Genomic DNA, 25,844 nt, shown 5'->3' with positions numbered 1-25,844 from the left:
TATATTAATAAAAATAAAACTTTATTATATATTATATGTTTGTATTATATGTATATATTCTGTATATAATATATGTATGTGTATGTATGTGTACACACACACACAAAGAAAACTTAGGATGCACAAAATGTTTAGTAACTTTGCCTAGAGCTCCCTGAGAGTAGAGTGTTTGGTGCAGGCTTTGCACACTGCTCTAGCTGACTGTTGCCCAAATGCTGCTGGGTTTCAGCTTCTGTCCTTTTTTCTGCCCACTTCTCTAAGTCCCAACTCTTGCCTGGATGTGCTCAGTATATTAGAACTGGTGGGTTTGATTCATGGGCAAGCAAGGAGTTATTACTCACTATTTGCTGATGACCTGTAGTTTTTCACCAGTGTAGGAAAAGGAGGATATGAGGCTGGCTTGGGCAGGGACAGGTATGTGATCTGTCTATTTCAGAACAGTCCTCACTCTAGTTCTAGACGTAGCTTTGATGCACTAGATGCTTAGATCCAGCTCCTTTTATATTCTTGGGATTTCAGGAGCTAACCTTGGCCTGGCAGTCCACCTTTTTGAATGAAAAACATATTGGCTTTCCTGTCTGTTTTTTTCTTTTGGGGGTAGGGAGTGTAAGGTTGTTAGGGATGGTGCTCCTCAAGCATTCCAAGCAAGTGTTCTAGCATTAAACTGCACCCTCATTCCCTTCAGCTGTTTGCTTTTACATTTGTAGTTGGTGTTCCGGGTCGAGTAGCAGTGAGCGCTATGACTGTTGGAGAACCTGGGCTGGCTTCCAAACCAGCTTCTCCTGCTGCAGGGCCCACCCAGGTAAGGCTTAGATCAGGGGCCCATGGTGAGAAATGCACAGTGTTGAGGCAGGCAGTTTCAGGATCTTTTCTGTGGCAGCCAAGATTCCCGTGGGTCCTTTTCAATGAATTTCAAAGATGCACATGCTCTTTGAATTAGAGCCTTGATTTAACACTCATTCCCAATGAAAGAAATTGACCTGGGTCTTTTAATTGCAGACATCAAGGTCTTCATCCCCTTTGTCTTGTCTTTTCCTCTGTTATCTATCTTGGGAGGAGGAGAGAGAAAGCTCTCTGCCTCTATTTTTTTCTGCTTGTAGTCCATAGAAGTAGGCCATGGATGTTGAAATGAACGTGTGCATAATAGTTCCCAAAGTGTTTAGTGAAATGGTTTTGTCTGGTTGTTTCTCAAATAACTTTTCTTTTGTCATTTTTTTTTTTTCTGATATGATCAAGGAGGAAAAAAGCAGACTTTTGAAGGAACGCTTGGATCAGATGCATTTTGTCAATGAGCGGCGCTGTTCCCAAGCTCCAGTGTATGGCAGAGACTTGCTCAGGATTTGTTCCCTGCCTGCTAGAAGGAAGAGGCCTTTGTGCTGGTCTTTAGATAGCAACCTTGGGACAGGTGCCAGAGTAGCAAACTGTTACATGTCACCCTCAAAAAGTAAAGGTGATCTGGTTGTGACATTGGATCAGTGTCAAGAATCTCTTCAAGATGTTCTTGACAGGTGAGTTAGTGTATGCAGGTAAATATTTTTTATCCTTTATTTTTTGTTCTTTTACTCTGCTACACATAAGCAATTTTCTTCTTTTAATTTTGGTTCTCAGGTAGCACAGGCTGGCTTCCAGTTCCATGTAACTGGCCTAGACTTTCCTTGAACTGCTGATGCTCCTGCCTCCTCCTCTCAAGTGCTGGTGTGAGTCACCACATCCTGTAGTACTTCATTCTTTGGACTTTTTTTTATTTTATATATTTTTAATGTTCTTATTTCTATTGCTTTCCCCCAAGTTGTCCTTTTGAGTTTCTTGGGGCTTTGAAATGGTTTTGGATCTCTGTCTTTGGGACAAGAGAACCTGGTTATTGGGCTATTAGCTAACTCTTTTAGAAAACTGACCCAGAAAACTAGCCATATGCTACTTGGGGACATTGAAGAACAGAATTCAGAACAAGTTAGTAGACCAGTGCTAGTGGGCTGGGTGCCACTGTCATCACACTATTCCTGCTAGGCCTTGATATCTCTGCTTCTGTTTTAGACTATTGACCCTCTGTGCGAGTTTCTGTATGCCCTGGCCCTGCTCTCCAGGCTCAACTTCTGGCTCATTTTCTTTGACTGAACTGTGTAGTTAATCCCTGTCCAAAGGAAGGCCCTGATTACCCAGTGCCTGAGCTCAGTGTTCAGAGCCTGCCTTTCAGGTCTCAGATCAATGAATTAGCGAAGAAAAGGGCAGGGAACCCTTCCTATGTCAGGGCTTCCCAGGTTGTGTGCTAGATTTGCAGCCATTTGTTCTCATGCCTTTGTTTTTCTTGGAAATGCTGGTTGTCTTTATACATCACAGAGAACCACTTCAGTGGAAATGTACTTGGGAGCAAACCACCAAGACCCAGCTTCAGGGATTGGAGAGACAATTTAAGAAGTTAAGAGCCATATTACTTCTATAGAGGACTCAGTTTGGTTCCTAGCCCCCATGTTAAGGAGTTCACAAGTGCTTCAAGTTCCAGGAGCTCTGACGTCTTCTGGTCTCTAAAGGCACTGCATGCATATGTACAAACCCATACATAGACACATGTGTAAGCATAACTAAAAATAAAAGTAGCTGGGCATGATAGTGCACACCTTTAATTCCAGCACTTGAGAGACAGAGGGAGCTCTAGGCCAGCCAGAGTTATTTTACCCCATCTAAATAAAATAAAAAATATTAAAAGTAAGTAAATAAATAAAATTTAAAACTGAGTTTCAGCCGGGCGATGGTGGCGCACACCTTTAATCCCAGCACTCAGGAGGCAGAAGCAGGCGGATCTCTGGGAGTTCGAGACCAGCCTGGTCTACAGAGCTAGTGCCAGGACAGGCTCCAAAGCCACAGAGAAACCCTGTCTCGAAAAACAAAAAACAAAAAAACAAACAAACAAAAAAAACCCCTGAGTTTCGGCTAATGCCCAGGGGAAGGTTTTCTGGTGTAGCTGACTGGAGTTTAGCAGGTAGTGTCAAGTTGGCCATGGCACTGCTGTTCTATCTGCAGCATATTCTGAGTCTGGCCCTTCTCAGTTACATGTACCTGCAGCATTTAGAAGGTTTGCATCCAGAGACAATTTACTTTTGTCCCAAGAGACCCAGCAAGAATATCTGAGCCAATGGCTATGGTCTAGAGAATGCTCTGTGCTAATCATTTAGACCTGTCCTGATGGAAGTTTCTTGGAGTGGTGTCATTTAAATGTGAAAGATTATGCTACCTTGTAGTGATAGAATCAGGAGCGTAGACTTCTTTTGTCTGGCAATACACACTGTCAGAGAGTTCTGTCCTTGGCTAGAAGCCTCACTGCTTTTGCCAGAGGCTACAAGGTTGGCACATAATAACCACACATGATTTCTGCTCCTCAGGGTGGCCTGTGTGATTCCTCCAGTAGTGGCTACGCCACCCTCCCTGTGGGTGGCGAGGCCACCTTCACTGTATAGCAGCAGGTTGCGAGCTCTGAGGCAGTGCCTGAGAGAACATACCCGCCCCTACCACCGGCAGCTGCAGCAGCTGACAGCACTGCGCTCATTGCAGTTCCCAGAGCTGAGGCTGGTACAATTCGACTCAGGTATGACAGACTCTGTTGTCATGGATTATGAAGTGACATACACTTGTTCTGGATGATGACCCTCTTCCTTCCTTCCTTCCTTCCTTCCTTCCTTCCTTCCTTCCTTCCTTCCTTCCTTCCTTCCTTCCTTCCTTCCTTTTTTTAGGGAAGTTAGAAGCTTTAGCAATCCTGCTACAGAAACTGAAATCTGAAGGACGTCGAGTATTAATTTTATCTCAGATGGTTCTTATGCTGGACATTTTAGAGATGTTCTTGAACTTCCATTATCTCACCTATGTACGGATTGATGAAAATGCCAACAGTGAACAACGGCAGGTAAATAATCTTCCTGTCATGGTGATTGCATGGTGTGACCCTGAATGATGGGATTCAAGCCTCACTTCCTACAGCTGTGAGATCAGTGTCCCATATCCCTTCTAGCATTTAGAGCATATCTAAGCTCCAAACTGACTCTTTTTTTATTTTTTGGATTTTCGATACAGGGTTTCTCCGTAGCTTTTGGAGCCTGTCCTGGAACTAGCTCTTGTAGACCAGGCTAGCCTCGAACTCACAGAGATCCACCTGCCTCTGCCTCCCGAGTGCTGGGATTATGGGCATGCGCCACCACCGCCTGGCTCAAACTGACACTTTTCCTGATGTTTTTTTCCCCCTCCCACCAAACAAGCATGTCTCAGAAGACATAAATAGGGGTAATCTGTAGTCTCATTGGGTTAGTACTGACATACTTTTAAGAGGTGGCTATGTAGCAAAGATATGAATGCTCTTTAGACTAACTTCCAAAGAAATACGAATTGAAAAGTATATCCATGTTTTACTTGCCATATTTGCCCATTTTTAACATTTGGTTAATAGACAGTGCTGGTAGGAGCCTCTTTAGTGTAACTTTAGAAAGCAGCATGATTGCCAGCCTCAGAGAGAGATAGACACTTGATCTAGTGGTCCCTATCCAAGATTTCCACACAACAGCAAGAATGCCTCACTGCATGATTGGCACATACAATTGTTCACTGTAGAATTGCGCATGATAGGCTGTGATCAGCAACAGAGTGACTGCTCAGCATTTAGCTGAAGAGAGTACACAAGAAGGTCTGTGCCTTGACAGTGAACCACAAATTGTCTTCACAGCTCCATGTGACAAACTAGAACCAGAAGTCTCTCAATACAAGCCTGAGTACAAGGAGTCCTTAGTGCAAAAAAGATAGGGTGCTGCACAAGGCTTGAGTTATCCTCTTTTTGTTCCATAGCAAATATGAAATTCCTACACAGCTTAGATGCAAATAGAAAAGAGCCTGTTTTATTGGTAATAGTGTAGAAAATTGGGTTGTTATTTGAACGAAGATGATTGCTCAACTTTTAGTTCTGTTTTGGCATGGAAATAATTTAAGAAGAAAAGTACTCATGTTTTCATTACGTACAATTCATTGTCCCAAATGATTAGAGAGATCTTGTTGTACTTCCTCAGCCTTACTCCAGGGGCTTCTTGCTTGTAGAGTGCCCTGGCATTGCCTGAGGATAGAGGAGAAAGCACAGCTCCCTCCCTAGCAAGACTCTGCTTTCTTGTGGGGCCTACAGATTGGGCTGACAGAAAGTACCAGATAGGGCATGACATCTTATGTATATGACACCTATATTGTCTAAATATCACACACAGATGCTTATGGACAGAAGGAACTCCATGCATCCAGGGTAAGATGTTATCCATGGGACAAATGAGACTGTTATAAAACAGATCATCCAAAGTGTCAGTGGTCTCCCAATGTTCTCCAGAAATATTTATTTGAGTACTTTGTTTCCTCTCAGGAGCTGATGAGGAGTTTCAACAGAGACAGGCGGATTTTCTGTGCCCTTCTCTCTACCCATAGCCGTGCCACTGGCATAAATCTTGTGGAGGCTGACACCGTGGTGTTTTATGACAATGACCTAAATCCAGTTATGGATGCCAAGGCCCAGGAATGGTGTGATAGAATTGGGAGGTGCAAGGACATCCATATATACAGGTGATGACAATCCTGGCCAACTCATAGAAGTGCACATAATGAATTTTGTAGGTCTGGGTGTAGGAATTGAGTAGAGCCAGATGTAATAAATATGCTGCAGTTGAACTTTACAAATTCCTACATAGTTTACTTTCCTTTTAGACATGTTTTAGTGCTGTTATTTTGTCTTGTCGCTGTACTTGACATTTACTTGAATTTGTAATCAGTTGTGTGGCTTAGGCCTGGTTATTGGCTTACTGGTGTTCATTGCTCACATGTTGCATCATTTTTAGAATAACTGGAGAGCACAGTTTATATTTGTGTTGTTCTAAGAATTATAAAATACAAAGTATCTGTTGAAAGACTTGAGATATGTCCATCTTCAAGCATTTAAATTGTAACTGGCCATTTACAACTAATTGGGAAGACTGAAGGGCCCATGGCCTACTTTTAAATTTCTGGTTGTTATTTGTTATTCTAATGTGTGAGTGTGCTGGACCCTTTACTTAGTTGGTCTAAGTGAGAGAATGGTGCTGGGTCACTGTTTTCTGCTTAGGAACACAGCATAGTCTAGACAGGCAAAAGGAATGGGCTCTAGGTTGAGTATTGGAGAAAAATATAATAAGGACTGGAGAGATGGCTCAGAGGTTAAGAGCACTGGCCGCCCTTCTACAGGTCCTGAGTTCAATTCCCAACAGTTACATGGTGGCTCACAACAATCTGTAATGAGATCTGGCGCCCTCTTCTGGCCTGCAGGAATATATGCAGGCAGAACACTATGTACATAATAAATAAATAAATCTTAAAGAAAAAAAGAAAGAAAACTATAATAAACAGGTAAATGATAGATCGAAGGAAATGGCTTACAGTTCTTAAGGCAAAGGCCAGGTCAGTTTTATTTAAAAGTGGAACTAGAGAGGGTCTAGGAGTATGAATAGTCAATTCCAAGAGTCACAGACTGAAAACGATGCAGTTCACCGTGGGCAGCATGATACCGTGGTTCAGTATGAAATGTCTCTACAGACAGGCAGCATATCAAAGAGAAGCTGAGTCTAATAATGGAAGCTGTCATGTCCATGGGGCACAGGGAGGGCCTCAGCTCTTCTAAAGTAGCATGAGAAGACTTGTTGAAATTAAAATGCTGTGTCCTTTATCCTGACTGCCCCATAGCGTAAAGTTGTTCATTGCAGCAAAAATGGGGAATACTCATTAGGGTGTAGCCATACACCCATTGCAGACAAAAGGAAGGCATATTCACAGGGACCTTCTTCATGCTTCTTAGCAAAACAGACAGGATTTACTTCATGCTGTACACATCAAAGGCCTGTCAAGGTATACCCGGGCTAAAAGCATTTTGCTAAAATAGCCTTTGCATTGGCTGCCTAGAGGAAGGGGTTGGAAAGACAATGATAAAAACATGTATTGCACAAACTCCTTACCATCTGCCTCCTTATAAGGAAGGTCCTGAAGGCAAGCCAAAGTTTGATGCCACTAAAGCTTAACTTGGGAAACATTGCAGTTAGTTTATTGGGCTTACTTACAGAGCTTGTGTGGTTTCTTAAATGAATGTGGGTAACCTCAAGGCAGCAGCTGCACCCTAGAATAAATGGCAACTTCTATATAGCTTCATAGATAGAATCCCTTCTTCCCATCTTCCCTGGGCCTATACTCTAGCCCCTCCACATGCAGTTAGTGCAGAATCACATACAAAGATAAGAGTCCCGTGACCCTCCCCCAGTCCATCTTTGTGAGAGCACACCAGCAGTCAATGGGTCCACTCAATGGTGTTTTCTTGCAAGCAGGCACAGCTGATATGATGAAGATGGCTGCTTATTTTGTTTTGAGGACCACATTGTATAATATATCTATTAAAAAGTCACCTACAAGGCCCATGTGATAACTGACTAAAGTATTTGCCACCAGGCCTGATGACCTGAACTCAATCTCCAGGACCTACAGGGTAGAGGGAGAGTTGTCACTATTACTGACAGTTGTGATAACAAGTTGTTCTCTGACTTCCACACGAGTTGTGGCACATACATGCCTGTGTGCTTATGTTCTCTCTCTCTCTCTCTCTCTTCCTCCCTCCCTCCCTCCCTCCCTCCCTCCCTCCCTCCCTCCCCCCCCCCCCCCCCCCCCCCCCCCCCCCCCCCCCCCCCCCCTCTCTCTCTCTGTGTTATTTTTTTAAAAAATGTTTCTCATACTAGACATGGTGGCTCACACTAACAATCCCAGCATTCAGGAGGCTTAGACAGGAAGATCATGAGTTTGAAGCTAACCTGGGCTACACAGTGATACCTCATCACAAAACCCAACTAACTTTGTGTATGTGCTATTTTACATGTGTTAAGGTGGTACCATCTTGTTTTGTGCATGAAGAGTGTTGGTGTGTTTATAAACCAAAGGTAGGCAGAAATAGAATTGTTTTGGCGCTAATCTCATGGATTAGAATCTGGCTGCTTTTCCATTCCTCATGCTCATACATAATCAGACTGTGCATACTGAACCTGCTTTGATGAAACAGCAGTGCTTCTTTGTTGAAATGTGGGCGGCAGGGCTGCGTCCCCAACACCCTGGCCGCTTGGCTAGCTCATGCCCAAAATAACAACACACAAACTGTATTCATTTAAAGAACTGCTTGGCCCATGAACTCTAGCCCTTACAGGCTAATTCTCACACCTGGACTAGCCCATTTCTAATGATGTGTGTGAGCACCCCAAGGTGCGCTTACCGGGACGATTCTAGCCTCCGTCCATCCTGTCCGGGAGCAGAGCAGAGTCTGACCTCACTTCCTCTTCCGCCCAGCATCCTATTCTGTTTATTCCTCCTACCTATGCTTTAACCTATCAGGCCAAGCAGTGTGTTTATTACTTAACCAATGAAATCAACAGATTGATATATGACACTCCCACATCACTTCCCCTTTTTCTGTTTAAACAAAAAAAAGGAAGGCTTTAACTTTAACATAGCAAAATTACATATAACAAAACAGTTATCAAGTAAAAATTACAATAATCTATATCATAACTAAGGAAAACTATAACTAACTATTCTTTAACTCCATCAAAGACTCCAGAAAGATATACTATTACCTAAGCAAACAAGAAATCAAAAACTCTATAAATGACAGAGACATCTCGCTGCCTGGACAGTCACCCAAAGTTCCTCTGTACCGTTGGGGCATCCATCTTCGGCCTACAGGCCCATAGTATCCAGAGACATTTCCATGAAGCAGGAAAATTCAAAGACAGTTCAGTCACTTTCTGCTGTGTCCTGCAGAATGTCTCGTGAATACTTTTATGAATCAGGAACCCCAAAAGGTCATCTCACCTTTAGGCAAGTTCAGCAGTCCTCTCTCTTCGGGTTCTCTGTGTCCAGTTTATGCAGTAGTCCAGGCAAGAGCAGTTTCTTGCACAAATGGCTATCAAACTCCATAAGGATCCTCTCCGATGCCCATCTTCCTCTTGAAGTAGATTGGTGTTGCCAGGAGCAGAGTGTCTCATTGTCATGAAAAGTCCTAAGTTATTAAAACATTTAATATGCCATATTCTATAATCTTTGAAAAATATGAAGAATGCCTATCTAAAATATATCTATGCACATCTAGAAAATCTTAACTAACATGACTACAAACTTGACTATTACGATTATCTATTAACAATCTATATTTCTAACTATACATTACATTTTTCAGAAATACATATACATATAACAAAATTGACCTTAAATCTCTATAAGTAAAGCAAAATCTATACTAATGCAAATTATTCATATCTATATCATATCCCCCTTTAAATGTAAAAGAAATTTATAAACCATATTTGGGAACATGGGCGCAGTTTTTTCTCTCCAAACTGCTTCCTGCTGAATGGGGGCATCGTTAATTAGGTCTTTCATGGTATAACCTGTGTGCTAGTTTCATCTCAGTTGGCAGTTGAGCGAAGCAATTTTCTGAAGGTATTCACAGCAACCGTTCAGGAGGGCGTGGTCCATCATACCATATTGGAATAGAAGAAATGAACAGGGTCTCATCCTCTGTGAAAACAAAATAAGAAACTCCTTTCCAAAGTATCATGTCCTTAGACCCAAATTTCAAAGTCAAGGCATCAAAATCTCTACGATGGATTAGTTCAGCAGCATTTATAAACAAATATCTTTTAGCATCTGTTGCTCCTTCCTCAGCATTCAAACAATTCAAAGAGAGCATAATAGTATACAGTATCAAGATTCTCTGTGTATTTTCCATCTTTGTATGCTTTATTTTAACCTCTATTTCATTTATTTTTACTTTTATTTTATATTCTCTGTATCTTTGTCCTGGAATAACTCTGTAGACCAGGCTCTCCTTGAACTCTCAGAGATCTGCCTGTCTCTGCCTTCCAGGCATTGGGATTAAAGGTGTTTGCTACTACACCTTGAACTCACAGAGATCTGTTTGTCTGTGTCTTCTAGGCACTGGGATTGAAGGCGTGTGCTACCATACCTTGAAGTCACAGAGGTCAATCTCCCTCTGCCTCCCAAGCTTTGGGATTAAAGGCGTGCACTACCACACACAACTTCTCTTTTTCTTACTTTTTTTTTTTTACTTTAAGAATTTTAACTTTTAGTCTGCATACATTTTTAACACTGTAAATCATTTAAAATTTTTCTTTGTCTTTGACTCTCTTTACTGTATATCTCTCTTTTTCTGACCACACGAGCCTTTAAATTACTGAGCAATATGAGTAGGATTACAGCCGTGGCTTTGCCAGGTAGATCCAGTCCATTCCTTAGCTTTCCAGCCTCATGGCGGAGAAACAGGCTGTAGCCATGTTTATAGCCACAATTCTATGGCGTTTCAAGGTCCCTGCCAGCAAGTGAGCTTCAGCAGCCTGTGCTTGCAAACCGCACGAACCGCCTGCGTAAAAGAGTCAGAGTTTTCCCTGGCAGGATGGCCCAGAAAGCCGGCATTTTTAAACAGCACAGCTTTTTTCCTGCTACGGCTGAAAACCGAAAAGCATGCGTTCAGCTTTTTGTCAACACCATTTAAGTGTTTTGTGGCAGGACCTCTTAATGAGCTGCAGGGTTTTGCAGCTGAAGCTGAGTCAGGAAGCCTCTCTTAGATGAGAGCGCTTGCTTGCCTCTAGCAAGCAGAGCAGACCCAAGAAATTTCTGCTACCAAGAAAACATGCTTCACTCCATTCTTTCCCAAGCTTTCTCGGGCTTTTTATGGATTCAGTTATCCTCACGTTGGGCAGCCATCTGTTGAAATGTGGGCGGCGGGGCTGCGTCCCCAACACCCCGGCCGCTTGGCTAGCTCATGCCCAAAATAACAACACACAAACTGTATTCATTTAAAGAACTGCTTGGCCCATGAACTCTAGCCCTTACAGGCTAATTCTCGCACCTGGACTAGCCCATTTCTAATGATGTGTGTAAGCACCCCAAGGTGCGCTTACCCGGACGATTCTAGCCTCCCTCCATCCTGTCCGGGAGCAGAGCAGAGTCTGACCTCACTTCCTCTTCCGCCCAGCATCCTATTCTGTTTATTCCTCCTACCTATGCTTTAACCTATCAGGCCAAGCAGTGTGTTTATTACTTAACCAATGAAATCAACAGATTGATATATGACACTCCCACATCACTTCTTGTTAGGTGACTTTTTTTTAAAAAAGATCTTTTATTATTTTATGTGCACTAGTGTTTTGCCATGGGTGTCGGAGCCCCTGAAACTGGAGTTACAGACAGGTTGCCATATGGATGCTGGAAATTGAACCAAGATCCTCTGGAAGAGCAGTCAGTACTTCTAATTGTTGAGCCATCTCTCCAGGCCTCAATTGGTCACTTTTTCCTATGCTCCCTATTTAGAGGTTTTTTTATTTTCCTCTCGGAAAATTCTCATTTGTTCTTTTTATCCCTGTGGAAATTTTTGTTAAAGTAGTTTAAGCTTTCTTGACTTTTAGCATTTAGTATCCTAAAAGCATGTAAGCAGAATTGGAGAGATGGCTGCTTTTCAGAGGCCCCAGCACCCATATAGCAGCTCACCAACTGTCTGTGACTCCAGTCTCAGTGAATCCAGTGCTATAGTGCCACTCTCTGGCCTTCACGGGCACCAGGCATGCAAATGATGTACAGGCAGAATACCCACATATAAAAAAATGCTTAAAAACTATGTTTTAAAACAAAGCAGTGAACTAGAAAATAATAGACTGAACAAAAAAGAAAGAAAGAAAGAAAGAAAGAAAGAAAGAAAGAAAGAAAGAAAGAAAGAAAGAAAGATGGACAGAAAGAAAAGAAGGCAAGCAAGCAAGCCTGGTGGTAGTGGTGGTACACGCCTTTAATCCCAGAGGGAGAGGCAGTCTGTGAGTTCAAGGCCAGCCTGATTTACTGAGTGAGTTCCAAGACAGGCTCCAAAGCTACAGAGAAGCCCTGTCTCGAAGAATGAGAGAGAGAGAGAGAGAGAGAGAGAGAGAGAGAGAGAGAGAGAGAGAGAGAGAGAGAGAGAGAAAATAGACTGGATGATGGGTACTATCCTGAGACTATTCCATTGTTTGTTAAGTGGGGACAACACCCACAGCACTCTGTTGACCTAGCAATTTGTAGGAGACAGATGGACACTGTTTATACTCAAGAGAGAATGGACATCTCTTAAAAGTCTCTCACTGGGGGGCTGGAGAGATGGTTCAGGGGTTAAGAGCATTGCCTGCCCTTCCAAAGGTCCCTGAGTTCAATACCCGGCAACTACATGGTGTCTCACAACCATCTGTAATGAGGTCTGGTGCCCTCTTCTGGCCTACAGACATACACACAGACAGAATATTATATAAATAAATAAATAAATAAATAAATATTTTTTTTAAAAAAAGATTCAGAAGATTTAAAAAAATAGTCTCTCACTGGGCAAGTCAGAATCATTCTGCTTGTGTCAGAGGATAGACAGTGGGGATGAGTGCAGGACTCAGTGAGACATGTCTAGGTTGAATATGGTGGAAGAAACATTGGCAAGCAGAGGGATGCACCAAAGACTCCAGAGCTCACTAGAGTTGAAATTGGAGAGAGTTTGACAGACTTAATAGGTCTTGATTAGCATGTGAGACATCTCTTGCTTCTCTGCTTACCATCTGGACGCCTGTACCTGGTATTGGCATGTTTCTAGGTGACTTAACTATTGTTTCATCTGTACACGTATACATACATATTTTTTTCCTCTTTTCTTTTGTAGGCTTGTCAGTGGCAATTCTATTGAAGAGAAATTGTTGAAAAATGGAACTAAAGATTTGATCCGTGAAGTGGCTGCTCAGGGAAATGACTACTCCATGGCATTCTTAACGCAGGTAGCTCTCATTTGTTAGGAATCCACAATAACTAACTGGTCATGGCAGGTGCAGGACTGTAGCTCAACACTTAGGAGGCTGAGGCAGGAGGCTGAGACTTTTAAAATCAGCCTGGCCTACACAGGGGAACCCTGACTCACCTCCCTACTTCACTCAGTGAGGAATGCCACAGTGAACAGAAATGTTTTATTTTGATTTCACTTCACTAATGAGGAATGATTCTCTGGTGGGTTTTATGCTGCCCAAGGCTTAGGTCAGGTACAGGAGTGGGTCTGTCCTAGAAATGATTGTGCTCATTGCTTGTGTTCAGCGAACTATCCAGGAGCTGTTTGAAGTTTACTCGCCCATGGATGATGCTGGTTTTCCTGTGAAAGCTGAAGAATTTGTGGTGCTTTCTCAGGAACCATCTGTCAGTGAAACCATTGCACCCAAGATTGCAAGACCTTTCATAGAGGTGAGGAGATAGATGTTCATCCATAAGACTTGTTTAATAATGAATGGTCTGTTTGAGTCTTGACTATGTGTGCTTTCACAATATGGTCATATCTTCTGAGTTCTCAGTACTTACTCTTACTTGATTCTCCCCACCCTTGATCCTGCAGCCTTTCTGCCTTCCTTCCTCCTCTGTCTCAACTGTAAAGAAATACCAAGGGAATAGAGGAGAAGATGCCAGCCACTGTCTTCTTTCTTTCCATCAGGACTTTCTGAGCAATATTTGATTTTTTTTGTGTTGAGCTGTCTTATTTCTTACTCCCCTGACTCAAAGAATCACCAGTCCCATGTGGCCACCAAACACTAGAAATTGTGCTCACCTGTGTTGAATTTACTGTCCCTTTAAAATGTACAGCTGACTTGGCGTGCGCACACGTTTTCTCTGTCTCTCTCTTCTTTTATCTCTCCTCTCTCCTTTTATCTCTTTTCTCTGTCTTTCTTTCTCCCTCTTTCTTAATAAATACTTATGGCTATTAAAAAAAAAAAGAAAAAAATGTACAGCTGATTGTGAAGACTTAGATGAGGCCCTAGAATGTCTCTCTTAGCATTTCTCATGTTGGTGCCTTTTTAGGGTGCAATGTTTTAATTCATATGAGGGATATTACTGTTGCAATGCAGGCACTGGAAGATTTGGAGTTGCACACATGGGTCCTGTGCAGTGGCTATCTGTATAGGAACATAGCAGATACCTGTTACGGATACTTAAATGTCCTCCCTCCTGGCTTGACCAAGGCTCTCTTTACTCCAAGACTTGGTCCCTGTTTGCTAAGTACCTCTTCTTTACCACAGCTTCAAGTGAAGGGATGGGGTTCCTTCCTCTTTAGATCTTGCTCTCCGTGCCCTTTTTGACTGTCCTCCCCATGGAAGCTGTCACATGGACTAGGGTGGTGACCACTGTCTTGTTACTTGCTCTTCTGCAAAGGCCATGGATGATGGTGTGTGGCAGCGCCCTGGTCTGCTATTGGCCTGTACTTCATGCTCTTATAGCTTGTCTTTACCAACTACTTTCTGGTCCTAAAAGTGAAACTACTGAGAAAATCCCTCTTTCTTCCTTTAGCCACTCTCTTTCAGAAGAGACTACTCTTTTGATGTCTTACTGCATTTGCCTATCTTGAGCTGGATATGAATGGAATTCTGCTCTTTTCATGTGGCCTTAATGTATCTGGCTCCATTCTGGAGAACGATATTTATGAATTCACTACATTGTTCATCTGACCTGTTTTGAAGTATACTTTTGTAGTGTCTCATATAAGCAAGTACATGCATTTCTACTGAATGTAAGGCCTTGAAGTGGGGTCTCTGGCCAGCATATCCTGAATATATGACTAGTGGATAGAGCTCAGTGGTGTCTGAGTGCTGCAGCTGCTGAGCACTGCCTGGCCTTACTCTTAGACTGATGGTCTCATGGGGTAGCTTTATTTTGTATTTTGCTGTTGAGTACACCTTTTCATGAGTTTGCTGCCCATGAAGGTCTTTTCCTTTGCCCTAGTGCTGGGGACGAAACCCGAGGGAGGCATCATGTAAACCTGCACCACTGAACCTCGCCCTAGCCCCTGCCCAGCCCCTGGATAATTTTCTTTTAATTGCTTGGTCAAGTTTATTGGATCCTGGAGGTGTGTGTGTGTGTGTGTGTGTGTGTGTGTGTGTATGTGTGTGTGTGCGCGCGCGCGCGCGCGCACATGAGCGTGCAGGTGACTGTAGAGACCAGGAAAGGGAATCAGTTCCCTTGGAATTGGAGTTACAGGTGTTGTGAACCACCCAGTTATTGGCATTGGGAACTGAACTCAGTCCTCTTTAACCATCTCTTCAGCCATTATCTTCTAATGTTAGTGTGTGTGTATGTGTGTAGGGGAGTGTGGGTGTTACAACTCTGGAGCTGCAAAGATATCCTGACTTATCAGGAAGCCAGGCGATACTTAGAGCCGCAGTAGGACAGCTCTGAGTTCAGAGTCAAGGTGCTAAGGGATTGGTTGGTTTCCTGCTCCATTTGATTCTTTTACTTATAGTGTGTGTGGGGGGGGGTGTTGGTGTAGGTTAGAGAATAGCTTGCATGAGTCAGTTTCCCCCTTCCACCATGTGGGTTCTGGTGATTGAACTCAGATCATAAATCTTGGCAGCACAAACCTTTACCTGCTGAACCGTCTTACTGTCTCTCCTTTGTTGAAGATTGTTTTGTTTTTCTCTTTTTTCTACTTCTGTGTACTTTATATCTTACCGACTCAGGGCATCCATACCATTGTTCTCTATCTTGCTAAACAGAGATTCTTTGTAGACAGAAGTTTCTGTCCCACGCAGTCCCACAGCCGTTCAGTCCCAAGTAAATACACAGAGACTTATATTAATTATAAACTGTTTGGCCTGTTATTCAGGCTTAATACTAACTAGCTCTTACAACTTAAACTAACCCATAATTCTTATCTATGTTAGCCACATGGCTTGGTACCTTTTCTCAGTAAGGCATTCTCATCTTGCCTCCTCTGCACCTGGCTGGTGACTGACTCTCTGCCTTTCCTCTTCCCAGAAGTCTCCTAGTCGGATCGCCCTGCCTATACTTCCTGCCTGGCTACTGGCCAGTTAGCATTTATTAAACCAATATGAATGTGAGTTCACAGTGTACAAGGTCATTACCCCACAGCAGTTCCTACATCTGTTGTCATCATCAGGGCTTTCTGTATCCAGCTTCAAAGGTTCTCCAGGTTACCATGGCGTTTTCCTTTATTGTCTTCTGGATATGTTTTTTGTGGGTCTAGTGCAGTATGGTCATCTTTTAAACTGCAGGTTTTGTCAAATACTGTGAGAACTGGTTGCATGGTTTATGATTTTTTTTAAAAGCATAGCTATATTGTCTCACATGTGAGCACCTTTTTTCACATTCCCAGCCATGATGTGCTTCCAGTACTTAGGAGGTGAACAGTGACAGCTTTGTAATATACATGCCTCTTATTCTAATAAAGTCAGCTGTCCTGTGTGTTCTGAGCACCTGAGCACCTTTGCTACAGTTTTTTTTTTTAATGGACTTTCTTTTGTATTTGGACTCTAAATAGGTCTCTGTCTTGTTTTCCCTGTGTCCCTTTGGTTAGTACCATATACTAGGTGTGAGATAAAACCACATGGTCCCTTCTCATTCTTAGAGTCTGTAATTATTGGTGGCCTCATTTTCCCTGTTTCTTTTGTCATGTTACCATCTGTAACCCTTGTCAGTGTTTTGTTTTTCCATGAAGCTTTTCAACCTATCTTGATAGTAATTTTAAAAGTTGTAGATCCATCCATATCTCTTATCGCTGGAATGTGTGAGCATGTGTATGAAAATCGTAAAAGAAGGGAAGTCCCTCTGGAGGCTTACTGGTTGCTTACAGTACAGGTATCTACTTTAACATTACAAACTCCTTTGTTTGCCAAGTCTACCACCAAGTCTCAGTGCACACTCCCTTTAGGCCCTCAAGAGTATTGAGTATCTGGAAGAAGACACCCAGAGATCCACAGAGGAAGCCGTGCCTGGATCCAGCCCTGTAGTTGTGTCCTCAGACTCAGACGGCTCTAGATATGATGAGGAGCCATCCCAGCTGGAGGAGCTGGCTGATTTTATGGAACAGGTTTGGGGATTTTTTTTTTTAAGCCAAGAATTTCAGCATTTGAACCCTTTTGTAAAATATGTTTTGTTTGCTTTGACTAAGAACACTTTTTAAATTCAATGTCCGTGAGAGGATTTTATGAGGAATATTATTGATCTTTATTAAATTGCTACTAACTCTGTTTTTAAAAAAATGTGTCTTTGAAATAGCTTACACCAATTGAAAAATATGCATTGAATTACTTGGAATTGTTCCATATGACCATTGAACAAGAAAAAGAGAGAAGCAATGAGGTAAGAGAATCAAGTTTTGGTCAGTTTAACATATTAAAAGTAAAAAATTTCAGTGCTGAATTTGATTTGCGGTGACTGTGACTCCACTCCATGAAATTTAAGGGATGAAGCCAAATCCTGGCAGTGCAGGCCTTACTGAGACTGAGATCTCCCAAGCCCTGTTCAGGCAGCTGGAGCACTTGCTTTGCACTTTGACGTCATTGCATTTGACTTGAAGTAGCTTGGAGTTGATACAGGGTTACATGTGGAGAGGTAGAGCACGTACATCAGTAAGAACTGAGACATCCCTTTGGGGAGATAGGACTCTACCGTGTGTGTACAGTGGCTGGGGGAATTGAGTACTAGGAAGAAGAGACCTGCCTCCTCTAATCTTGAAAGTTCTTTTCCCCTGTGCTTTTTCTTAGCAGGATTTGGTGATGGCATCAGTGAGGGATTGGGAATTCCGCAATGCTAGGGCCCTGCAGGAAAGGGAGGCCCAGTTGCAGCTTGAGCAGGAGGAGGCAGAGCTTCTCACCTACACTCGGGAAGACGCCTACAGCATGGTAAACTAGCACTCAGCTCTATTCTCACCTGACACTTTGAGGTCTTAACTGATAATGACTTAATCCTCAGTGGATGGTATTTTCAGGATTTAAATAAAACACAGGTTTTTTTCATACTCTTTTAAAACACAGTTTTTAAATTCACAGTCATACTTGAATATTGATGAAAATATGTGATTTGTGGCATGTAGCATGAGGTGTAAAGCCTTTGTTATATTTTAAACTTGTTTATGTTCCATAGGAGTATGTCTATGAAGATGCTGATGGACAGACAGAAGTCATGCCGGTACATGACCCCTCTCCCTGAATGCCCGAGCAAAGGCCAGCCTTCCCATAGCTTGGTAATGTACAGAACCTGCTTTCTCTGTGCAGCTCTGGACACCACCCACACCTCCTCAGGATGACAATGACATCTACATTGACTCGGTTATGTGTCTCATGTATGAGACCACACCCATCCCAGAAGCTAAGCTGCCTCCTGTTTATGTGAGGAAGGAGCGCAAGAGACACAAAACAGATCCTTCAGGTATGTACCTCTCTCTCTGCTGGAATGGGAGGAGTGACCCAGCCATTGTCTTTTGTACCATGTTTCCGGCTCCTCCCATTTCAGGGAAGGAGCCTTGATGGTTACAGTAGTTAATACTACAAAACCACTAGGAGCCTAAGTACCATAGCATATACCTGCATTCCCAGCATGTGGGATGCTGAGGCAGAAGGATCATAAAAGTTGATGGCCAGCCTGTGCTAAATAATGAGACTGTTTTGAAACCCCAAAACAGACAAATAGTAAACTCGAGAAAGTGATTTTATGTAATCAGTTGTTTCCATTAGCCCATCAGTCTACATGCCTCTTGTGTGCCTTCTTCCCTTTTTTTTCACTCCACTGGTGAGAAAATCTCTCAGTGTCCTGTTTTACTGAACTCTGCCCCATTTAGCTGCAGGCAGGAAGAAGAAGCAGCGGCATGGTGAGGCAGTTGTCCCGCCACGATCCTTGTTTGACCGGGCGACACCGGGCATGTTGAAAATCCGACGTGAAGGCAAGGAGCAAAAGAAGAACCTGCTACTAAAACAGCAGGCACCTTTTGCCAAGCCTCTGCCTACCTATGTCAAGTCCTCGGGGGAACCTGCCCAAGACAGTCCCGACTGGCTCATTGGTGAAGACTGGGCCCTACTACAGGTAAATGGCTATGTTGTCCTTGGGTTGAGCATTCCCATGGTTTGTTTGCTCCCCCACATTGGTGATTCATAGTGCTTTGCGGTGTGTCTTTGGCATTTGAATGTACGTTGACCTATTTGCTCTGAAACCTTGTCCTCTAGGCTGTAAAGCAGTTACTTGAGCTGCCCTTGAACCTCACGATTGTGTCACCTGCTCACACTCCTAACTGGGACCTTGTCAGTGATGTTGTCAACTCCTGCAGCCGAATCTACCGGTCTTCCAAGCAGTGCCGGAATCGTTATGAGAACGTCATCATTCCCAGAGAGGAAGGGAAGGTGAGCTTGTACCCCTTGGTCTTCCTGGGAAGAATTGGCTTCTTCAGTGGCCAGGTCTTGCTGTGTATTGCTGGGCAATGTAGTTGTCCCTGTAGACTGTGGTGAAGTCAGCCTTCTTGATCAGTGAGGCCTACATCTACACAGTACCTGGCATGTAATGGACATTAGTAGAGAGTCAATCACCTTACCCCTTGATCATGGTTGGTGTTAGCATATGAACCAGATGCCAGCCTTTGCTGTTGCTGCAGTATAGAAAACTGTGCCATTCAGGTTTCAGATGAGTAAGGGAAGAACTCTTCTTTGACTCGCTACCATCTCACTTAAAGAAGAGTCTGCTCATGCTTTCTGTGCTGCTTTTCATGTCTCTGTTTCTGGGTTAACTTTGAGCATTGAAAGTATTTATAGTATAGACAAACCATTGTGTTTTTGATTTAAGAAGCCAGCTATGGTTTGCATCCTCAACCCAAATGAGTTGGTACTGCTGCTCAGGGACATGTAGGCCTCTTGGCTTTTCCTCATCTGCTTTGCGTTTGTCTGTTTCTATTTCTCCATTTGGCTCTCTTTACACAGCTCTCTCTCTTTCTCTTTTCTTTTTTTTTTTTTCTTTTCTTTTTTTTTTTTTTTTTTTTTTGTCACTTGACAGCTAGTTTTTCTGTACAGTATCCCCAGGCCATGTCACACCAGCGTTTACAAATGTTCAGCCCTGATGCCAAGGCAGGTGTGCAGAGAACACTGCCTTTCTGAACACATCAGTATGCTCATTAGCATAGGAGCAACAGCGATGATGGCAAGATAGGCATCTAGTTCTTATTTTGGTACAGTTTGTGAAAATGTCTTTGGTGTTAAGAGCTACATGTGCCCTCAGGATGAGGTCGCCACACTCACCTGACTTCTGTGACCACTCTTTGAACCATCTCTTATCATTTCTAAAACACTCATTTCAGAACAAAGCATTTGTTTGCTTTTTTTTTTTTCCCCATAAAAAAGCAAGCCTTCCTCATGATACCATTCTGTGGTACCTGCACCATAAAACTTCCTAAAGTCTCACATTCACTCTTTATGTTCTGGAAGCATTTAATAATTATAGCAGCCATTACCTTAATATTGAAAAAAATAAAGCTAAAATATTTTCTTCTCTTATAGCTGATTTGTGAAGCTAATCCAAAGAAAAAGGCACAAAATATTTATAAGGTACGAGGAGGTGTTCTGAATGAGATGGAAAGCTTTCTGTAAGTGCCTGTGAACAGGAACACAGTGAGATTCAGATTGAGCCCAGACTGTAGTAATAGAAATACAGCACTTAGGGTTTTTTCAAGTGCCTTTTATTCCTATGCATAGAGGCTTTGCTTCTTCATCTGAAGGAACCACACAAGTGACTCACTGAGCCCCTCAGGGACATCAGAGCCTCCCTGTTGTTCACACCCTGTTGAGGCCCCTGACATGGTGGCTAGATGCCAATAAGCACACTGTCCTTAGCCCTGGAGCTGTTGTTCATAGCTAGAACCATCCAGGGCTTGTTGTTGTCTTTCCTGCCTTTGGCCTTGTCTTGCCTTCACTCTGGTGGTGGGTGTGACTCACTGGCTCTCACTCTCCCTTCTCCTTTTGCTTAGTTTTGTTGTTGTTGTTGTTTTAATATAGGAGAATGCTTTAGGGGGCAATGTTGAAGAAGCAGTTCCATGTAACCGTGCACGTTCATTTTTTAGTTCTGACTTTCCTTGGCATTCTCTTCTGAACTTAAGGCATTCCTCCAGCAACAGATGTGTACATGTGTGTATTTGCCTAACTATATCATAACTATACTGGGTATGCATTACTGGCTGTGATAATAGGGTTGGTCAGGGTTTAGAGATACTGAGGGACAGAGAGAGTCCTGGCTAGTTGGGGTTGTGAACTCTTGTCCCTGACCTCTGACCTTGCACGACTATCTCTGGACTTTCTGTATCTGAGGGGGTTAAGATGTCTTTCTTGGTAATAAGTAAACACCTGTTGAATTGTCTATGGCATTTCTAAGCAGAAAGGATCACTAGGTACAAATGATGTCACAGCCCCAAGGAATGCAGTTTTAGACATCCCTGTTACCCTCACTTTCCAGTATGGGTAGAAGGTATCTATTGAATTACCACTGCCTCATTTGTCCAGGGTATTAGACTCAACACCCTGTTACCTGCTGTGTGTTAACTCCAGAGTGTGACCCTGAATATTTTGTGCAACCTTTCTTTCCTCAGTGAAAGGGAGGCTCAACTGAGCAAAGGTCTAAGAATTGGGGAGTATTGCCAGCTACCAGCAAATGATGGCATTTCCGTGTTGCAACTGTTGTCTTATTATGTTATCCCAAAAAGAAAGAAAGGGAATGGGACTTGGGTGCAGCCACTGGATCTTAGCCACAGGCTTCTAATTCAGAAAATGTTGTTTCCAGAGTAGTTGTGTTTCAGGCTGATGGTCTAAACTTCAGCTCCTATCAATTTTGTTTCAGAGTAAGAACAACCGTCCACTCCGCACAAGCCAGATTTATGCCCAGGATGAGAATGCCACTCACACCCAGCTGTACACAAGCCACTTCGACCTGATGAAAATGACAGCTGGCAAGAGAAGCCCCCCCATCAAGCCTCTGTATGTTCCCTGGGCTTTGATCCTCTTACTGTGATTGCAGCAGCTGAGAAGCTAGTGCTCAAGACCTTTTCTTGACTGTGTTGTCTTCCTATTGGTAACCATTCCCTTGTTTTTGTTGCAGGCTTGGAATGAATCCCTTTCAGAAAAACCCTAAGCATGCCTCTGTGCTGGCAGAAAGGTACTTCTATGGAGCGGACACAGTTTTTACATTCGAAATAAGTTTAGAACAGTAGTGTGAGGCAGTGTGATCTAAGCTTTGGCTATGATGGTGGTACATGCTCTGTACTTGAGAAATGTTGAGGTCTTTTGCCTTTGAGTGTGTATAGGGTAGCCTCTGCCAGCCAGCCAGACAAGATACATGAGAGTCATGTTCTGCATTTGTAAGGAGCCATCATCTCCTTTTGCTTTTTGGCAGAGGCTTTGTTCTCTGGGATAGCAAATATGTTCCAAGGCTAAGAAAATGATTGCAAAGAACTTTCTTCCTCAGGCTCTTCTGCCCTGCAGGTACAACTCTTGTTGTTTGTACCATAAAAGGTTATTTAGTTTAGAGGTGAGTGTACTTGGTTATTCAATAAATGAAAAATAAATTAATTAGTGGGTGGATTGTGAAATGGGAAGACAGGAGAAAGTGACCATTCTCTTTGGCGCTGAGCTCTGGCCTGGATACTGGCAGTGGTTGTTTGTTTGATTGTTTGTATGATGTTCTCTGGATGAACTCTTAGAGAGGAAATCTGGTCCGGTGAAACAGCTGCCTCTCTGTTTGCATCACTGCCCATGTGCACACTGGTTGCTTTCTCTCCAGCCCTTGCTTTTTTGTTAAATGCTGTGTGTCTCCTTGTCACATAGCTTTGGGAGTGGTCCTTGCCAAATAGTCAACTCATGATACATTTGCTGAGAGCCCAATAGCACTGCTATGCTTCCTTTAGCAGTGCACCATGTGACATGGGTTTTTCACCTCATGGTTTCCCATCTCCTGGGGCTGGGCCATTATGTTGAAGCCCAGCCCTGCTTTACTGTTTTTTGTTCTTTGTGTTTTTGCCGTAGGGATTACCTTCAGAGGTGCCCCGTTTTACTCATGTGTTATAATGTACCTCTGCAGCAGATTGGGTGGAGTGTGATGAGTTGGTTGATCAAGCTAGTGTATGTTAGTAGGTCAAAGGCTGCCATGGCACACAGTGCATATGAACGGTGCTGGCATGCCTTCCAGAGGTCTATGTAGCATGAAAGAGGGAGGAAAGGCTTTTCACAGATGGCTGTGTACAGGACATAAAGGAGGCTCTTTGGGGCTTGGGAAGAGTAATTTCAGGTGCCAGACTAGGGGGCATTTAGTCACCTCCCTGGGAAGGTGGGATGTGAGCTGGGCCTGGAGAGGAAGCTTGAGGACAAGAGAATCAGAGCCACCAGACCTATATAGGTAAAAACAGACTGTACTGAAGGGCTAGATATGGGCATTAATGAGGTCACTCTGGCCTATCATGTAATTTAACTGGGTGATGACCTAGCTTCTGCTCTGGAGTGCTAGTAAAAGGATTTAGTGGAGGTAAGAGGTGGGGTAGTGTTTGTCCAGGGTTGTGTTGTAGCTTTGGGCAGGCTCTAGGTTCTCTGGTAAGCAGTGGAAGACTTGTGGAGGTATTTCTGAGCAGACCCAGAGAGTTCATGAAGTGCTGCCTGATAGTAAATTCTTGAAATTGCAGAAATCACTGAACGTCACGGCGCATCCTGGCGGTTTTGTTTGTATTTGCTTTCTATTTGAGACTAGGCCTTAACATAGGCTGGCCTTGAACTTTGTGGTAATCCTCTGGCCTCAGCCTCCAGACTGAGGAGAAGCCACTACCTCTGTGTATTGTTTTGTTTCTGTAGTAAAAACCTTTCACTTAAGCATTACTTGACTTATTCTTGGTATCTACACATTCCCAACATTACACTTTTTTTTTTGTATTATTAAGTCAAGTCAGGTTTCGTTTGGGTTTTTTTGATTGTTGTTTGTTTTTGCTTTGTTTTTCAGAATAGGGTTTCTCTTTGTAACAGCCCTAACTGTCCTGGAACTTTTTTGTAGACCAAGCTGGCCTCAAACTCAGAGATACCTTCCTGCCTCTGCCCTCCCAGTGCTGGGATTAAAGGCGTGTGCCACCACGCCTGGCTGTTTGTTTTTAACACAAACCTGAAATATAGTCAGTCTGGTAGCTGAGACTATGACAGAATGAGTAGTGTGTATAAGTAGTGTATTCAGTATGGACACCGTGGACCAAAACACAGCTCATTCCGTCCTGAGCTGGAATGAATGGGACAGTGCCTGTTTTCATCAAACTATTCAGGACAATATGTAGTTTCAAACCGGTGACGTGTGAGACTAGAGATAGGACTCAGCAGCTAAGAGTTTGGTTTCCAGCACCCATGTCAGGTGGTTCACAACCACCTCTTACTTCAGCTCCCTGGAATCTTCTGGCCTCCATAGACACCTGTATTCATGTGCATAAGCTCAGACACCCACACATAGTTAAGAAAAATAAATCTGTTTAAAAAAACAAAGGACAAAATACTAATGAATTGTTTCTAGAATTTTCCAAGTAATATTTTTGATCATGGCTGATATATGTAACCTAAGCTGTAGATAAGAGAACTTTTTACCTTTCAGTGGAATCAACTATGACAAACCACTGCCTCCTATTCAAGTTGCGTCTCTCCGTGCAGAGCGAATTGCAAAAGAGAAAAAGGTATGGTGCCCTGGACTTTGGGTCCTCTCAGAAACTTGCTGCTGTGACATGCTGTCACCCAGGGCTGGGTCCAGCTCCTTTAGCAGCTTCTCTTTCTGTCTGACCCATCTAGGCTTTGGCTGATCAGCAGAAGGCACAGCAGCCACCTGTGACGCAGCCACCCCCTCCGCAGCAACAGCAGCAGCCGCAGCAGCAGCAACAGCAGCAGCAGCAGCAACAGCAGCAGCAGCAGCAGCAACCCCCACCACCTCCACAGCAGCCACCACCACCACTGCCACAGCCACAGGCAACAGGCAGCCAGCCACCAGCAGGACAGCCTGCTGTCCAGTCCCAGCCCCAGGTCCAGGCCCAGCCCCAGCCTGTGCAGGCACAGTCAAAGGGGCCACCAACAATGACAACTGTGGGAAGTGCTGCTGTACTGGTGAGAGCCTCTAAGCCCACAGTCTCTAGACCACCCCCTGCGAGAACACACAGTGCTCCCTGTGGGAGCCTGTGTTTTTATTGACAGTGCCATCCTCCAAGGCTCATGAACGAGCCTCACTGGGTTGGGAGGGTAAAGCCATTCTTTGGTACTAAGGAGAACCTGGGTTCTAAAGTTGGGTGTAGTTGCATATACTTTTAATCCAAGCTTAAGGGGGATCAAAACAGGAAGATCTTGAGTATAAGTCCAGCCTGAGCAGTAAAACTGTGACTCAAAAATAAGATGCTGGATTCTGTAGAATAACGCCGATGACCACAGGAAGAGCCTGGACAGTGGTTAGCTGGCAAGAAGATTCTTTTTTTTTTTTTTTTAAATGGATTTTTAAAAGGTATTTAATTTATTAAGTTATACAGTGGTCTGCATGCCTGCAGGCCAGAAGAGGGCACCAGATCTCATTTCAGGTGGTTGTGAACCATCAAGTGGTTGCTGGGAATTGAACTCAGGACCTTTGGAAGAGCAGGCAGTGCTCTTAACCACTGAGCCATCTCTCCAGCCCGGCAAGAAGATTCTTGCTGAAGAGGTGGCATTTGAAAGTTGAAGCCTGAATGACAGCAAGGCATTCATGAGAAGGATGGAAGCAGCCAGCACAGAGTCTTGCATGTTGTTAATGTGGTGGTGGTGGGCACAGTCTGGAGGTAGTGCATGGGGTGAGGGGCAGCATGGGAAGGGGAAGGCAACCTTGTAATAACCCAGGTGCTGAGGACAAGGCTAGAGTCTGAAGCTCAGGAATTTGCATTGACCGATGGTAATGGCTTTTGGAGAGTTTGTGCAGCATAAGGC

At 43.5% G+C, this 25,844-nt stretch overlaps 1 protein-coding gene and 1 non-coding gene across 2 annotated transcripts in view; both read left to right on the top strand.

Moving 5' to 3' along the window:
- Positions 1–25,844, top strand: part of Ep400 (E1A binding protein p400) — a 105,178-nt gene that overhangs the window by 65,636 nt on the left and 13,698 nt on the right. The window contains exons 26-43 of the mRNA XM_050122086.1: positions 708–802; positions 1,237–1,508; positions 3,378–3,580; positions 3,726–3,895; positions 5,381–5,577; positions 12,758–12,869; positions 13,180–13,323; positions 16,796–16,954; positions 17,143–17,226; positions 17,634–17,768; positions 18,010–18,054; positions 18,141–18,294; positions 18,704–18,945; positions 19,086–19,259; positions 21,733–21,869; positions 21,991–22,047; positions 24,505–24,583; positions 24,696–25,077. Coding sequence (XP_049978043.1) covers positions 708–802; positions 1,237–1,508; positions 3,378–3,580; positions 3,726–3,895; positions 5,381–5,577; positions 12,758–12,869; positions 13,180–13,323; positions 16,796–16,954; positions 17,143–17,226; positions 17,634–17,768; positions 18,010–18,054; positions 18,141–18,294; positions 18,704–18,945; positions 19,086–19,259; positions 21,733–21,869; positions 21,991–22,047; positions 24,505–24,583; positions 24,696–25,077 — 2,841 coding nt within the window. The remainder of the gene's footprint in view (positions 1–707; positions 803–1,236; positions 1,509–3,377; positions 3,581–3,725; positions 3,896–5,380; positions 5,578–12,757; positions 12,870–13,179; positions 13,324–16,795; positions 16,955–17,142; positions 17,227–17,633; positions 17,769–18,009; positions 18,055–18,140; positions 18,295–18,703; positions 18,946–19,085; positions 19,260–21,732; positions 21,870–21,990; positions 22,048–24,504; positions 24,584–24,695; positions 25,078–25,844) is intronic.
- Positions 5,034–5,166, top strand: LOC126488546 (small nucleolar RNA SNORA49). Its single transcript, XR_007588734.1, has one exon. It is a non-coding gene; the product is annotated as a small nucleolar RNA SNORA49 (small nucleolar RNA).

The sequence above is a fragment of the Alexandromys fortis genome, unplaced genomic scaffold (assembly GCF_014885135.2).
Source record: "Alexandromys fortis isolate MF-2015 unplaced genomic scaffold, M_Fortis_MF-2015_v1.1 scaffold_193, whole genome shotgun sequence".
In the NCBI taxonomy this organism is placed as follows: Eukaryota; Metazoa; Chordata; class Mammalia; order Rodentia; family Cricetidae; genus Alexandromys; species Alexandromys fortis.
This window is presented reverse-complemented; position numbering and strand designations above follow the sequence as displayed.